The sequence below is a fragment of the Akebia trifoliata genome, chromosome 8 (genome assembly GCF_017979445.1).
Source record: "Akebia trifoliata isolate Shusen 1 chromosome 8, ASM1797944v1, whole genome shotgun sequence".
In the NCBI taxonomy this organism is placed as follows: domain Eukaryota; kingdom Viridiplantae; phylum Streptophyta; class Magnoliopsida; order Ranunculales; family Lardizabalaceae; genus Akebia; species Akebia trifoliata.
In genome coordinates this window covers 263,526-281,247 of record NC_141382.1, presented here as the reverse complement: position 1 = coordinate 281,247, position 17,722 = coordinate 263,526, and the positions used below count along the sequence as shown (strand labels likewise).

At 36.5% G+C, this 17,722-nt stretch overlaps 2 protein-coding genes across 2 annotated transcripts; one reads left to right on the top strand and one right to left on the bottom strand.

The window, feature by feature from the left end:
• Positions 1–3,613: 3,613 nt before the first annotated feature.
• On the bottom strand, positions 3,614–5,086 carry LOC147395212 (protein PSK SIMULATOR 1-like). The gene has a single exon (XM_086452261.1). It carries the CDS (start codon positions 5,084–5,086, stop codon positions 3,614–3,616), a length of 1,473 nt encoding a protein of 490 aa, XP_086308387.1.
• A 2,500-nt stretch (positions 5,087–7,586) lies between these two features.
• LOC147395211 (uncharacterized) lies at positions 7,587–15,749 on the top strand. The gene is given in 15 exon segments (XM_086449926.1): positions 7,587–7,710; positions 7,867–7,956; positions 8,129–8,251; positions 8,335–8,502; positions 8,593–8,664; positions 8,805–8,944; positions 12,329–12,376; positions 12,674–12,724; positions 12,900–13,039; positions 13,042–13,498; positions 13,581–13,706; positions 13,834–14,073; positions 14,204–14,305; positions 14,405–14,605; positions 14,808–15,749. Coding segments are annotated over 15 exon segments (2,730 nt in total). The 5' UTR covers positions 7,587–7,689; the 3' UTR covers positions 15,559–15,749.
• Positions 15,750–17,722: the final 1,973 nt, after the last annotated feature.

The following is a 17,722-nucleotide window of genomic DNA, read 5'->3' as shown; positions in this document are numbered from 1 at the left end:
TTCACTTTTTTTTGGGGTAAAACTAAAGGAAACATAAGAAATTAAACAAAATAACGAAAATGAAAATTAGTACCACTAAGACTTGTTATTTCTCCAAGGAAATTGGTCATCTATATATGGCCAAGTCATGTCCAATGCTTCATGAGACATTAGCATTCTTCACAACCTTGATTTTCAAAAATACCTTTCTTCAAAGATTTATTATTTTATGTGCAAAAGTTAACATTTCTATACCAAGAAGGTTATGATTTAGACACAACCCTGAGGTGAATATTTGAGGTACCAACTAACAGCTCCCTCCCATTCAAACTGATGATGTGTCTCCCTTGTCCTTGGTCTATTCTATTAGACTTATGAAAAATAACTTCGAGGGCCTTGACTTCAACCTGTAGGCAAAAACTTAGATTTTTTTCCTAAGATCAGACATCTTTAGCCTCTTCTATAAAATATTTTGTCTTCATCTTCAAACTTAAGAATCTATCTAGTTAGCAACATTCATATCAAGAACAAGATGGATATTGGAGATTTGGAAGATGATGGAAATTAGGTTGAATAGATTAAAAACAATCTATCAGAGAGGTTGAATAACTTAAAGAAGACATAACTTTAATTTGGGAGAATATTCAAGGGTTTTTGGCTAGAGGTTGAAGATGAAGGCATTTAGGTCATTTTTCATTAATCCATAAGAGAAGATTATGGACAACCTTTTTTCCTATCCTATTAAAATAAGACCTATATATGTCTCCTCAGGATAAAAAAAATCTGCCTGGGATAATTGAAAGAAAAAAGTCATTAACCATCCATCTACAATTGTGTGTATATATGTACTCAATCAGAATCAAGAACATGGTGCAACAATACCTTAAACCTCGATTGTAACTTATAAGTATTTGAGAAGTACCAAAGATATATGGAACTGTGTTGTTAATTAATTAGTAAGAGCACCATTAGACTCAGTCAAGTAAGGTTCTTATAACTTGTACATCACCAGTAACGCTCAGCATAAAGTATAACCCGATAAATGTACTTTTGTTAAAATATCCTTTTAAGACATACCCAAGTATGGATCACCTTGGAAAAATCATGTCAACTGCAACCTATATACTACCTCAAAACTATTTGCTTATATGGAATAGAACAAAGCATTTACAGCATTGGCCTCTTCATAATCAAGTTCTTTTGCCTCCAAATCACATCATTAAATGCGATATAGTCTTAAGTTTATCAATAGAATAGAGGATGTAATATTCTATGTTAGAGATCCTACTTTCTAATTATCTTTTTTACTTGAGTCGTGATAATCTGATGCTCTTTTCTCAGACACCCCCGTCACAGAATCGTAGAACCTTTGCTTCGGCATACACAAGATGGTTTTGTAACTACCAGGTTAGGAAGCGTATGGGGGGTGTCTGCAATAAGAATGTTAGATTATCATTCATCTTTTTTGTTTTGCATTAAATTCATACACTTTTACACATCCAATCCAATATTTACAATAAATGTAGTTGGTTAGCTCATAAGATATTATATTTGGACCACACGGTTAATGTACACCACTCGTCTCTATCTATAATATAGATAGGAAAGGAAGGCAGACTAGTTTGCTATTCTTAGCTTTCAATTAGCCTTCCTTTCTCATTCCTTTTTTCTTGATGTATTGGTATAATCTCGAAGTGCATTTGGGTAGGCATTACACTTGTGTCTTTTCTTTTGTCCTCCGTTCAACATGGAGGCCTAAAGCTAGCTCTTTCATTTCTCATCCTAATGGCTTGAAGGGGATGAAGTTCAAGAAATTTCGGCTAGTTGATCTCATGATAATGATTTGACTTAGTAAAGTACAAATCTCGAAGAATGTGTGGTTAAAAACCACTCCAAAGATCAATGTCAAGGGGCATATGTCATCAATTTGAAACATATTAATCAAAATGCGGAGGATATGTGTAAATTACCTAAAAATATAAGAATTCTCAAATAATTACAAAAGTTTTTGGTATTTTTGAAATGTTGCTAATGTTGATAATTTAATAATATTTTATCAATATTACGTGATAGTTGTATCAACACATGTAACACTTTTGATATTTTTGAAAATTTTAATAATTATTTGAAAACTTACCCAAAAATATATCATAAATCATGTTAGAGGAAGTAAGATCTGTTAAAATAAATGTTGGTTAATATTTGTTTAAAATTGATTCGAATAAAATTAATTTAGTTTATTTTAAAATAATATTTGAAAGTTACTTTATGGTTGGTGTACTTTTTTGTTAAAAAAAAGTAAATATTTTTAAAAAGAACATTTCTATTGGTTGATATCTTTTCACATAGATTGAAGTTTGTAAAAGTTCTTTTTGGCTCATTTTTTCAAATTTTTTGTAAATCCCACATTGCTTTCTAAATGTTTTGGAGGGATTTTTAAACTTATAAATAATAATCTATTCTCAACTCTTTCTTCATTCCAAAGACTCTCTCCTTGAGAGCTCATAATGGCTTCTAGCTATATGGAAATTTAATAATTCTTTTTTATTATATATATATATATATATATATAGAAAGAAAAGAAAGAGAGAGAGATAAAAATTAAATATTTTAATAGGACCATCCAATTTTGGATAGGTACCAAGGTCGATCCGGAAGGTGTCAAAGGGGTCTAAGGGTGCTTAACGGATTCCTTGATCCGAATAGGTGCCTAGTAGTTACAATGGGTTTCATGCTATCGAGATTCAAAAATCATTTACGAATGGATGTGACTTTTGTAATTGTTATCTATTTATAGAGATCAATTTGTTAAAATTCAAAATTTTCTACAAAAATAGGTATTCGTGTATCTTGAGATTCTGTGTGACAGATTTTCTCAAAAAAAGTGTAAATTTTGAGGAAATATACAGTTGTGTTAGAACTGGACTCTGTTTTATCCTGAAGACAAGTTCGCCAATAACCCATATGCATCTTCGTGTTCAATCGGAGTGGGGGTCTCTGTTGTCTATAAGACAACGTAGATTACTACGTGCCTTTAGAGCAATTTTTTCAAGTTTTATTTTTTCTAACAAGATCTAACTAAAGAAAAACACTTTCCTTGTTAAGGAAAGTTACCTGATTATCCATATGTGCAGCATAAAAAAATATTATCAAATGCCAAATTTTAAGAACTTAAAAAAATATTTTTCTTGTTGAATTTTAATTTTAAATTTGGGAGATTGCTGGTTGATCATTTTCAAGCACTTTAGATCAAGCCAAAAAATAAAATAAAAATTCATTTTTTCTTTATCTTTTGACCTACTATAATACAAATCTGACAATATCCAAACCCCTTGATTTGAATCTCAAAAATCATCTAACGGCGTGGATCTTACCTTAAAGAGGACGTTCTCCATCTCATCACCTTCGATCCCCTGACATAATTATGTTTTAATAAAATAAATAAAAACACGTGGTGTTAATAAAAATCTTGCGGTTAAAAACATCCCATCACCCGATCTCTTACCACGTGGACGGCCACTTTCACATATAGCGTTTCACCTTTGATCCCCCTAACATAATTATATTTTAATAAAATAAAATAAAAACAGCTCATTAAATATAAATCTAACGGTTAAGAACATCCCATCACCGATCACTTACCACGTGTACGGCCAATTTCATATCTATATATATAATTCAAACCCACCAAAATGTCCGCTATGGCAGCCTCCATCTTCTTCCTATCAGCGAAAAACAACGTCTGTAACAGCAAAACCCTAGGCTTCGCATCGAAACTCTGCTTCTCAACATTCCTCTCCATCTGCCACCTCACCATATCGTGCGCCATGGGCGCAAGCCACCCCAATATTTTCTTCGTCTCGTCCCACCTCGACTCAACCACCGAGTCATCGACTCGCGATCCAAACTCATCTTTTCTCATCAATTCTTTTAGCTTCGAATCAACCAACCTTCGAAGACTGATTGGGAACATCTGATACAGATCTTCTCTCCCATTCTCATCAATCGAATCGGGCGAGTTAAGAAATCTTTCGACAACTATAATCACATTGGCGTATCTTAGCCCTAACCCTGAGCCCCCCACTGTCGATGGTGTGGCATGTTGATTTAATCTTGTAGCTTTGTCGCTTTTACCTAAAATCAAATGATGATTCTCTTTTAACCCGATACCGGTACTGATATTAAGAGTTTTTCCATGTAACGGTTCCTGATCTTTGTGAGAATTCGAAATAGGACCAGAGTATGAGCTATTTTTCATTTCTTTTACAGATTGATTAGGAGGCTCTGATAAATTAATGGAACATCTATCGGGGTAACATTGTAATTGCATCTGTGTCGGGAAAAGCATGTGTTGTGGCGAAACGCGAGGTAGAACCGATATGTAGGGAGAAAAAACGACGCAAAGTCGAGCGTAGATGATGCAGACGGTACGAATCATGAGAGACACTGTTTTGTTGAAGGTCTGACCCCATAGAGAGACACTTCTGAGGTGTCGTACTCGATGCCTCTGCCACGAAATTTTCTGATAGAAGAGATCGTAATTCGGTTTCTGTCTCAGTATCGGACCGCTGCACTTCCATTGTTTGAGTTTCCGTTCAGATATTTCCATTTCGGTTAGAGATTCTAATCCTGAATAGAGATCCGATGTCGTAGAAATGAATTTGTCCATTTTATCGAGTGTTCTCTCTGTCTCTTTAGAATCAAAATAATAGCCTAAATCGATGAATCCGAGCTTTAAATCGGTATAAAAGAATTCGAATGCTGTCAATCCAGGATCTGAACATTTTTTACCCAATCGAGCGACTGCACTTGCTACGCGATCCATATCTTCGATCTTCTCCTTCCAAGCGAGTGTGATTAGATACTCTTCGTCTTTGGAGATCAAATTAGTAACACCTTCTGATCTAAGAATCTCTTTTCGAAATTTTTGAAATTCTTCTTTTGATAGAGATCTATGAAGAGAAACGAGTCGAGACATGGTTTTGGCCGTCTCGAAGGATAAAATTCCCAGTGTTTGAGATTTTTCTTGACGAAAATGATTTTGAATTTTCTTTTCGGTTTCGGAGGCAAGAGAGCGTTTCAGACCATTGCCGACGCGGTTTCCCATTTCAGCGAACCACATTCTTGTAGCGGCAGCAATGGCTGAGCTTTCTCCCTCTCTGATTCTTCTATTCAATTAGGATTTTAGGAGATGAGATCGTTGGAGAACAAGATTGGCTGTTTGACAGAAGAGCTCTTCCTCTTCTTCTTTCTTTGGTTGGGAATGCGTTGTGACAGGGGAGCAATAGAGGAACAAACGGACAGAACTGATCAGCGTGTTAATCGCGAGGAATATGTATTTAGTTGCTACGAATCTTTACTTATCTCTAGGAATTTGTATTTATCTTTGCATCTTAGCCGTTCATTTGACTATAGTAGACGAAAAACAGAAAGATGGATAATTAATTAGTTTCAAGTGTTACTGTATGAGGACAATCCACGTTAATCTTAGAATCGAGATAATCGGACTACCCCACGTGGCAAACTCTCAATCGACTACACTATGTAGGTTTGTGCTCCTCGGGATACACGACTGTAATTCCCCATAAAATTGTGTATCTCGAGGGAATCATGTATACTGAGAAGTGTAGATCTAAGATTCCCCAGAGTTATCATGTCACGTAATCGATTGAATGAGTATTCCGCTTAGGATGGTCAGACTTAATCTTATCCACGCATGCTTTATAATGATTTTTATTGTTTTTTCAAAGAGCCAATCTTACATGATTAATTTAATAAGATTTCAAATCTTATAAGGGGTTGTGAGTTCACATCTTGACATCTAAAAACCTGATCAGATGCCTTATGTTTATAGACGAAATTCTAAGAAATTTGAATATTTTTTTTCTTTAAAAGATCGTTATTTTTTCACCATTGAATTTTAATTTTATGTTTAAGGAGTTCCATTTTGAACACCTTGGATCAACTAAAAAAGAAGATATTTTTTCCATGAAATCTATAAGGTTTGTTGTGTTGGATTGCCGAGGTGGAAATCCATGTGGGCCAAATGACCTAAGATTTGAAATCTTAATTATTAAGATAGTATGGAAAGTATTTTTTTCTTTTTGAAAAAAATAAAAATAAAATTGACCAATTAAATGTAATCAAATCATTAAATTTATGGATGGGATGAGAAGATATTTTTTCAAAGATATAAATCTTTAAGAAATCAAAGAATGAATTCTCAACTTTGGGACATTTTTAGACACTATCTGAGAATGAAGGGAGACATGATATGCAAATGTTGACGTGTATTCGGACGTGCAATGGACCACCATGATAAGGTCAAATCTCTCCAAAGACGGTATCAAATGATTATTGTGATTCAAAAGATAGTGTTCATTAAGCACCCAATTCTATTAAACTCCATTATTCAACAAAATTTTCACTAACTTACTGATTGTAAGATCCTAATTAGGGGTGTTGAAAGATTGATTACTCAAAAAAGTGAGAGAGCATTTAAGTCAATATTACCAATGGAGGTGATTTTTATTTTTATCACCTTTCGAGATCACTAATGTGTGAGTTGTAATTTACTATAGATGGACTTTCTTTGCAATTGTTGTCTCCCTAGGGGCATCACTGAGGTATCTCTTTAAGAATCCTTGATGCTTAATAACTCTCGACCATCAACCTCGAGTTAAGGAAAAAAGAGATTTCCTTTTCTTTTGATCCATTTCTTTGCTACTTATAGGGTTTATTTATACAAATCATTAATAATTAGTTTACTTAGGGCATGACTCTCTAAAAAAAATCATTGATTCATTATTTATGATTTTCAACATTAAATACAACTCAAGTCAAGTAAGTTTCTTTTTTCACTTACTCCCCCAATGAGGTGCACTTAAATGTACTTTTTGGCTGTGAGGTCATTACATCTTTAGATAAAGAGCCGTGATAATCTGAGTATCCCATGTGATACACTCAATCGACTCTTTTAACGTGACAAGTTCAATAATCGAAGATCTATACATCTCGAGATACATGATTCCCTTGAGATATACTTTTTTTTGAGAATTGTAATTTTATATCCTGAGACATAAACTTATGATTTTCAAACTTGTCATGTTAAGAGAGTCGATTGAGTGTGCCACATGGGATAGTCAGATCATCACGATTCTTAGATAAATTTAACCAATTCACTTATAAACATCATTTTAAACTCTTCGAGATCGAGATGACTCAAGTGAGTCATTTCATTCTTTGAAGCAACGAGACAAAAGGGCCAATGTGAATCATCCATCACATTGACTCATTGGATTTTAGAATATCCATCGAGTTTTTCAAATGGGTTCTATATGTTTTCAAATGGATTCTATATGTTATTTCTTTACGTATAAATTAAATAATTTGTTGCTATATATATAAAATAATATTTTGTAGCATCCACTAATCGGATTTTTAAAAGAACAAAATTATAGTTCTTTAAACATAATATTTCTTAATTAATAATAAACAGCTTTAAAGCTAAACTTTAAATCCACTTGACTTATGCGAGACGAGATGACTCGAACGAGTCAACTTGGTCGAAACAAAGCGAGATACCTAGACAATCTAGTCGCAAGTCTCAACTCTCAACCCAACTCCAAAGCCAAACCTGTTTTGTTTTAGATAGGTAAGTCTCTCTCTCCAAAATAAACGATTGAAGGGTCTCGAAGAAAACCCTAGAAGATGTCGGGAGGTTTTTTCAGGGTATAATTTTTCTTTTTCATTTTTCAGATTTTCCATTTTTAATTATGCTCTCGATCTATTCTTCGATCGAATCTTTTAATCTATGTTTTTCCACATTTTTTCTTACTCGATATGGCTGGATCGTGTTGAACTGGATCTCGGATTTGGTTTTTGTAGGGCACGACTGCTGATCAAGACACTCGATTCTCTAACAAGCAGGCGAAGCTGTTAAAATCGCAAAAATTTGCTCCTGAATTAGAACATCTGGTTCGTTATATCTGTTTATTTTGTCTTAAAAAGTATTAGATTTTATTGAAATTTAATTACAATTATGATTTCAAGATATATTTCAGTGCAATTCGGGAAATTTGGTTGTTTCGATCGAAATTATTACCATTTTATTTATAATATATTGGATTTTGTAAAATGTTGGGGTTAGGTGGATGTATCGAAGGTGAAGATGGATGTTGTCAGACCCTGGATCGCTAATAGGGTTACTGAACTTCTTGGATTCGAAGATGAAGTTCTCATCAATTTTATTTATGGCCTTTTAGATGGAAAAGTAAGCATTTTGCGGTGTTTCTGTAAGGTGTTTGTATTTTGGTTACTTTGTGTTTGGATTGCTTATTTCGTTATTCTATGTAGGACGTTAATGGGAAGGAGATTCAAATCCAGATTACTGGATTCATGGAGAAAAATACTGGGAGATTCATGAAAGAACTTTGGGGTCTCCTTCTTAGTGCTCAGAAGAACGCAAGTGGCGTCCCTCAACAGTTTTTGGATGCCAAAGAAGAGGAAATTAGGAAGAAAAAGGTTGAATTTCTTATAGTTTGTAACTGTAATATCAACCGTTTTAATGTTTAGTGTCAACTCTTTGTTAATTTCAAATATGGGTTGTTGTAGGTGGAGGCAGACCGAATTACCCTTGAAATTCAGAAGAAAGAGGAGGTTCAGCAAGAGAAGCTGAAGAAGATGGTAACTGATTCACTCTATGATATAGTTAATTTTTCTAGAATTGGCTTTTGGTTTTGACTGTCATTTGTGTTTGTTCTGGCGTTCAGCTTGCTTCTGCAATTATTTGGGTTCATGTCCTTCTTTACCTCAAACTACTGTAGGACAACGAGGTTGATATCTCAGTGGCTGCGGATGATGCATCTTATCCAGTATCGAAGCATTTGCCACGGAGGGCTTCTAGTGCTCACCCTGAAGAAGACAAAGAATCTGATGAGAGGAATGGTTCGAGAAGGAATGACAGGTTAGAACTGAGAAGTATTTGATTATCTAATCTTGCGTTTGAAAGTATTTTCTTTCTGTTTTGCATTTCCCTATCATATAACATGAACGTACATGCCTTCACTGGGCTTCTTACCTGTAACTTGTTTGCAATATAAAATGCATTGTTGTGGTTTGTCGGTCTGGTAAGCACTGTCGATACTGTCAGTTGAAAACGATTGCAAGAGCTAAATTACCTAAAATAGGTTGTGGAGAAGGTCTGTTTCCTGCCATCTCTATTAGAATGCAATACAGCTTTTATGATGCTTGGGAATCTAATGCTATAAACCTGATACAGCTCCTCCATAAGTGAGTTTACCCCCCAATGTCTGATTCCAAATTCACCCAAAATTGAACGCCAGATCCAGCAACTAAAAGGACATTGTAAGAAGAGGGTGGTCTTTCCCTTCGGGGGTACCCTCACAAAGAATGCACTTAGAAGCCATAGACATTCCTCTCTTCTTCAAATTTTCTATGGTAAGAAGTCCCTTTTGCACCACAAGCCATGCAATAAGCAAATGGAGAGGAATTTTTTTTCTTGTTCAAATCGTGTTCTTCCAACCCAATTGTGGCCCTTTATCTCTTAAGGCGTCCTAAGTGCTTTTGAATGAAAACATACCTCTTGAATTCGGAGTCCAATCAATCATATCGTCCAATTTTTGAGATGGCACAACTTGTTTCATGATCAAATCCCTAACTTAATGCAATCGGTAATCGTGAGGTTGTGGTAAAATCCACTTTCATCTTCAATTATTTTAGAAATTTTAGCGACTGGTTGGCTTGCAAATTGATAAACGATTGTAGTGCTGAATTTGCAAGCAATGATATTCCCATCCAACCAAAGGAGGGTATTGTAACTGTTACCCACTATGAATTTGATATTCTTGGATGCTTCTTCCCATACAAATAGAACCCCTCTCCACCCTAAGAAACATTACTGGATATTTGAGCAAGACCATAGATTATTATATCCCACGGAGCATGTTGTAATCCACTTGCTCCATAAAGAATCATTCTTCACCACTAGGGCTGTCAATGGGCCAGGCTTTGGCTTGATCTAGCCCGCCATGGACCGGCTTAGGCCGGGCCGGGCCAGGATAGGTCTATTGGGCTGCTGCTTGATTACATACATTATATATATATTTGTATGTGAAATTATGAAAAGAATATCTGATGCAGTGGTTGAAGTCTTGCGTGCAGCAGGTCATGAGTTCAAATCTTGTGACTTTCCCCATATACCTTTAATTTTGACGTTATGTTGGACCTGGATCTGTGTTTAATTACTTGGCACGAGAAAGCCCGGTCTGACCATTAAACGGGCTGGGTTTGGGTTGGGATTTTGTGGTCTGATTACATCTGGGACATTAAAAGCCTGGACTGGCTTGACCCATTGACAACACTATTCATTGTAGCCCAGAAGAGCACTTCCAATAAAAAAAAAAAAAATCAGCTGTGCACGTAGTGCCAAGACGTTTTCCTTAAAGGGTTTGAAGACTTTTTCCTATCTTAAACGGGTGAAAAGAGGACCCCATTTTTGGGCTACTCCAAAGAAACCTTGCAAATAATGACTTAATTTTTTTGCAAGGTTGAATGTTGAATGATCAAGACCAAACAATTTGGAAACCACTCAAAATTGAACGAATCAATTTGCGAGGCCCTGCTTAGGAATGGAACTTATATCTCCACCCCTCTATTTTTTAACGAGTGCGGTCGATTAAAGGTTGGCAACACTTGACAACTTATGGGATGAAAAAAGAGGCAGACCTAAATAACAAATTGGAAGTTGACCCTCAGAAAAACAGAGAGATTCCCAAGTTCCACCTCTATCAACGATGAACAGACGAATTGAAAAAGTCTGGACTTTTATCACTAACTCCAAGTTGCGACATATAAGAGAACATATTCAATAGATTTCTAATTTGATGGCCGGCTCATCTGACTTCCTTGAAAATATTAGAATAATGGGTAGAGTCCCTTGCTTAATAGGAACTAAAATGGCCTCACTAGAAACTTTTACCTCCGTGAGGCAATTAAAAGCTTCCGTTACAATATAAAACAATTAAGGGTAAAGAGGGTCTCCTTGATGAAAACTTTAATGATTAGTAAAATAACCATGAATAGACCCATTTATTATGACGGAAACACGACGAGTGGATATGCATTCTATAACCCATTTAGTCCATATGTTAGGGAATCACAATTGAACTATAGTCTGACTCTAGGAAGTCCCACCAAATGCAATCAAATGCTTTTAGACCTAGTATGAACACCTCATTTATACTTATTTAAGAAAAATCTTTCTCGCACCCAAAGATGCTCTCCAGTCTTAAGATAATGGGTCTTGATGCCTTGGGGTTCTGCTGCTATTACATCAGTAAATTTCTTCATTATTCAAACAAGAATTGGGGCTCAATGTCCATTTTGAGTGTTATTCCGAGCAAAGCATTCTCATCCATCAAAGCTGAGATGCGACTTTGCAAATTTGTCGTGTTTTGCGTGCTGCTTGCAACCGTGCCAAGCTTTCATGATAATTGTTAAAATCTAAGAGATACATCATTGGCTTGGCGACTCTACCTACACATTTCGGTAGGGGGCTCACATCATGTTAGAAATCAATTTCTCCCCATTTGTGGAAGTGACTCACCGATTCTCACTTCCCCAGTCGGGCCAGGAAGGGAATGGAGTGAAACCTGCGATTGTGGGGAATTTGAGGTCATGAGCTACTATTGCTATGTTTGTGGATAAACAAAGTCAGGGCAGGTCTATGGGGATTAAAATTTTAGTATGCTCATCAAATGACAGCACTTTGTTAGATGCTTACTCTGTTATAGTTTATGCTTAAATTGATAAATGTTTGTTCTTTTTTATTTCTGTCAGTGGGGGCTTTGTCCCTTATACTTAAAGGTGTATGCTATCTATTTATCATGCTATATATGAACTGCTTCAATGGCAGCTAGCAATGCTTTAGTGGCCAGTTTCCTGTTAAGATATATATAGATATATAGTTTTTTTTTTTTCCGTTAGTGCCCTTTTGGGAGGGTTTTCTTTCACAACCATATGCATAAATGGAGACCCATATATTTCTATTTGGTTCATTTGCTACTATATAAAAAGAGAAAAAAAAGAACGTCTTTCTCATTTAGCTTATCAGTAAATCTAATAAATTTTCTTTCAGCATGTAGGAATTTTTCATCATTGATATTCTAAGCATTTGCTTTTTGCCACTGGTGTTGTGAGGTAAAACTTGGAATTGCAAGTTGAGATGGGAAGCAAGCATTTTTTTTAATAGTATATTTTAGTGAAATGCAACTCTTGGCATATTTAACTAGTTCCAAAACAGTGAATGGGTTATTTTTCTCTTTTGCAGGTTTTCTCGTTCCCCACCTTCAGCCGACCGTTCCCTTTCATCTGAGCGGTCTCTCTCTCTCTCTCTCTCTCTCGCACACACACACAGAATATCAGCTTAGTATAACATTTTTACCGTATGAAATTTGGATTACAATTTACAAAAATGTGGATAGTCTACACTTTTAATTTAAGTTCACATTTGGAAAGGTTAGAACTTTCAGAGTGGGCCGAATTTTGACTCATCCATGTGGTCCAACATTTTTGCGTCAGCATAACCCAGCCCTTACATAATGCCTTTAGCTTGCTTCATGAAATGCGATGTCTGTTTGCATTCACAATCCTTTGGGGTTTTTTCTTGTAGCAGGATTCCTAGGTCGGTCACCAAGTCATTATCCAATTCTAGGAGTTATTCAGAGTATTCTTTCTTCTCTCTTGGCAATAAAGTTTGATTGAATCTCTTATCATCATTTTTAGGGGAAATTTCATTTTGGTGTTTGTTGTCTACTTTGTTGCCATTCTGTGCCCGCAATGATTTTTTACTTCTTTACTTGCAATTAATTTAATTTAACTCAAGATGTACCCAATTTTAGTGACAGGCACAAATCAAGGAGCATATCTAGATCTCCTCAATCACAAGGGCGTTCCATTACACCTGAGATGCGCTACCGTTCTCCACGAAAACGTTCCATGTCTCCTCGCAAGTATTCACCACGAAGACCTCGTTCTCCTTCAAACGGAGATCACCTCAATCAAGGCACAGAACATCATCACCCTCCCCTAGGAGACGTAGATCGCCCTCCCTTAGGAGACGCAGATCGCCCTCTCCTAGGAGACGTAGATCGCCCACTCCTAGGAGACGTAGACTGCCTTCTCCTATGCGACGTAGATCGCCTTCTCCTAGGAGACGTAGATCTCCCTCTCCCAAGAAACGTACACCATTCTTCCCTGCATGGCGTAGATCACCTTCTCCTGTGCGACGCCGATCTCCACGTCCCATGCGTCGAAGATCTCGTTCACCTTTGCGTCGTAGGAGATCACCAACTCCTTCCCAGCAGAGGTCCCCTTCTCTTAGGGGGAGGTCTCCATCTCCACGTCGGCGTAGGTCTCTATCTCCAGTGAGATCACCCCCGCCTAGATCTGCCAAACAATGGAGGAAGTCACCACTACGTTCCCCTAGGCAAAGAAACAGGTATTTGACATTTAGTTAGTTTAATTATCCTTTTTTTTCTTTTCTGCAGGACTGCATTGGTGATTGGATTGTGCATGTGCAGGAGTCGGAGCCCATATAAAAGCCGTAGTCCTGCTTACCGCAGTCGTAGGAGCTTGAGTAGGGATCGTGGTATCCGTATTAATGGCGCGGGATCTAAAAGATCCCATGATGATTACACCTCTCAAAGGTTGTTCGTAATGCATGTCTCCATTGGACTCCTGTGTACTTTTGAGTCTTGATCTAGTTTGTTTTAGTATTTACAAAGCACCTGTCCAGAAACATCTATTTCATTTAAAAAAAAATTCTTCATGCAGGACCCATGGGAAAAGATCCCCTGCACATCATGAGGATTTTGAACGCTCTGATCAGGGACGCCAGGGATCTGACAGTGTAGCACGCTTGCCGCCAATTTCATTGAGGTCACCACAACGTGATCCAAAGGATTGGAGTGATGTCCGTAAAAAAATACATGTTTCGTCACCTTCACCAGAAAAATCTCCAAGTCGATCTGAGTCTTCACCACGCATTGGTAAATCAAGTCCTAGTGAAGACAGGTCTGAATCTTTTTATTTATTACTTTCTTTTTACGTAATCAATCATTTTTATTATTTTAATATAATTTTCTTTTGTCAATACAAATCTCTTGGTCATTTCTGCTCATAAGTTTTTGTGTACATTTTCTAGGAATCGTAGTCCATCTGAGAGTCCTGTGAGGCGAACTGGAGTCTGGGTTTCTCGTCATGACAGTCCAAAAACAAATAGAGAGAAAGAAACTAGTTTTGCCAGGTTGGATTCTTAGTGATTTGTTGTTTTTCACTTTAACTTTTGATTCTTTTAGGCATATTTTCTTTTTAATTTTTTTGATGCTGGACTTCCATGTTTTAGGGGGGATGGGGATCGGAGAACTGATTCTCCACGGAAGAGTACTAGGCATTCACCCACAGTTGGTGGTCGGAGAAATATTCCTATGAAGGACTTTGATCGGGAAGAGTGTTTGCCAGAAGGATTTGCTGAAGGTCGGTCTGGTGAAGCTCGGAGTCGTCTAGATAACATAGCATTGAGAAAGAAAGATCAGGATAGAAAGAGGTATGCAATCATCTATATTGTTTATTTTTTCATTTTTATATTTTTATTCTCCTCGGAATTTAATATTTTTGCCCATACGTGAACATACATAACGAAGCATGTAACACTCATGTCCCCGAAAAAATGCCACTTTGCTGGGGTTACTATTGTCCAATACTTATGTATTAGCTGTGGGTATATTGATATTGAACGTTGCTGGCAGTGAGAAAGCTTCTACAAGGACAGGTAGTCCTCAACGATCATCACGTACGTTGGAAGAAACCGAATGTGGGCCTGGGAGGATTGAGGGAGAGAGATTTTCACTGGATTGTGCCCCTTATGAACAGCCATCTGCTAAGAAACTTAAAAGAGATTCTCCTTCTAGTGAAAGGTTTCAGAAATCAAACTTGAGAGAAGATTACAGAGCTGATGAGAAGCGTTCTCGTTCGAGTAATGTTGTAGATGGCAGAGGTGGCAAATCAGAATCTGTACAAAAATCAATGAAAAACGTTGATCATAATACTACTTTTGATTCGGATTCTGAGGAAAATGAGAAGAAAATATCAGAACAGATGGAAAAGAAAAAGCATAAGAGGTCGGGAAGGCGTAAAGTGGCTTCAGATGATGATACCAGTAGTGATTCTCGAGTAGATGAGAGGAAGGAGGCCAAAAGAAGAAGGAAGGAGGAGAAGAGATTGCGGAGAGAGGAGAAACGCCGGCGCCGTGAAGAGCGGCACCGTAAAAGGGAAGAACGACGTGCGTGCAAGCTGAAGGCAAAGTCAATGGAAACAGTGAACCTACCTTCGGATATTGAGAAGAATGATGCTGAAAGTTCAGATGGTGATGTTGCAGCAAAGAGGGATTCTCATCTGACTGATGGTGAAGAAACCGAGTCTGAGCAGAAAAAACTTGAGATTGAGCTGCGAAAGAAGGCTCTTGAGTCACTTAGAGCAAAGAAGGGCATCAATCCCTAAAAGAGTTATTCCAAACTTGGAAAATGTGACAATTCTTTTGTTTAAGAGTTTAAATTTACTAAGCAATTTTATGTTTTAATGGAATGAAATTCACGCCATAAGTGTGATGGCCTCCCATTAGATAACATGCATGTTTGATATGATCTGTGTTTACTGCTGGCAGCTGAGGTAAATGAGGTTTTCTTGAGCTATTCTCTTGATGTGCATCTGAGTCTGACCTTTCTGCTTGATTTACTGGGAATATTTACGTTCCCTTGATATCATTGTTGATTGTGCTGGTATGAGAATATCATATCTTCTCTTTTATTTATTTATAATGCTAACTAAGCAAGAAGTAGTATATTAATTATAAAAAGAGGGCTTTGCCCTTAATTTGAATATCTTGTCACCCTGACTGATGATTAATACGTGTAATTCAGCTACTGATATTAGTCACTAAAATTGGATTTAAATACTTGCTTTACCACATTTATTTACTGTATGACACTTGTTAGGTCGATGGGGCAACCAAATCAAATCTTGTTGCTTAATAACAAGAAAAAAAAACCAAAGTTCTTGGAAGTTTTTCTTTAAATATCTGAATTTGATACTAAATCAGGTTTGTGGTTGATGGATAGGTGAAAAATACTGTCAACCAGATGACTTGGTTGAGCAGAACCTCTTTTAGAACTCAAATCAGGTGAATTGTCATACATGCTTTACAGACTTCTTGAAAAGGAGTGTATTATCTATTGGCTAAAAATCTCTTTGCACGTAAATAGTGTTCTAGTGCATTGTTTTTGGTTGTATGGTTGGCAGCTCTGATAGTTGCTTGGGTGATTTTGTTTTTAACATTCACCAAAGTGATATAGGCTTCCAAGTTGACCTGTCATGTAGCTGATGATAGCTGTTATTGCCTGTCTAGAGCCTGTCACCATATTCATGAATTATCTCAGGAATTTTCTATTTCCATTGTATGGTGTATACACGCTATCCACATAAAATAAATGGTTATTCTTTGATCATAGAGTATGCATATGTGCAGATTGATCTTGTAGAATTGTTCGAAACTTTTCTCTTTTCGTTGAATTTCAAGTTTGGAATATGAGCACCTGTCATGAATTAGTTATTTTTTGGTAATAATGTTCAAGTGTGATCTCTTTAATCATCACATTCTCACTAATCAGATTCTTTCAACGATACAAGTCTTGGGAAAGCATCGTTGGTTCCAATATTCTTCCATTAGAGGAAGATTTACCATGGTTTTGTTGCTCCTGCATTTTTTTGAAGGTTGGAGTCTTATATAACAGTAGAAATGTGGAGCAGATGATACATGTGGGGGTGTTTGGCTGCAGGGTTAGGTAAATCCTTGTCAGAGTGGTTTATAAAATATAGATCATGTTTTAACTTGTTTTTTGTGTGTTCTATGGTATTCTTTTTTTTTATTTTTTATAACTTGTATCTTGAAGAAAAGCAGATTTCCCTCTACACAATTATATTGGCAATGAAAAAATGATCGAACTGCACAACTGCATGAGGTTCTTTGTTCATTTTTTTCTTTCCTTATCTAATGTTGAAATTTGTTCCAACACTTGTGTGATTTTAGGTGTTATTCTGATCCGACATCATCGGTCTATATGGAATGAAACTTGTCATCAATCCTCTTTTGTTCAATGTTTAATAATTGTAGGAACCTTCTTAATCTTTGGTTTTGCTCCCATTTTAGGAGAGTCTTGTCTTAGAATCTTGTTTTGCTTTCGCTTCCTAAAATAATTCAATTAAAAATTGGTATGCAACGTTCCTCATCTGATTCTCCTCTTCTGCCCTGTTTCCTTGTGACAAAAGGTTGTCTAACAATCGTCTCATTTTTCCACAACTAATGTATTGGATCTTTTCATTCCTTGGTTTGACTTGATTCCCCCATAATAATTGAAATGATGGAGATAGGAAATATAAGACAATTTTTAGTGATGTTAGAGTGCCTTTGGACCCAAAAGAAAGATATATTTTAGATGCTTGATGATATGGTGTCAAATCTTTTTGAGTATAGATGCCGTTAGGATCCAAGTGATGATGATGAGGACACCATTGTTGGTTCAAATCAATCTTTTACTTCGGTGTCTGCCCAAATTGAAAACATTTTGAAACAAAATTGAGCTTTGAAGCATGGTTTCATTAAGAAGAA

Excerpts from the sequence above, each read along its gene's own strand:
- LOC147395212 (XM_086452261.1), bottom strand. The coding sequence starts at position 5,086 with ATGGGAAACCGCGTCGGCAATGGTCTGAAACGCTCTCTTGCCTCCGAA.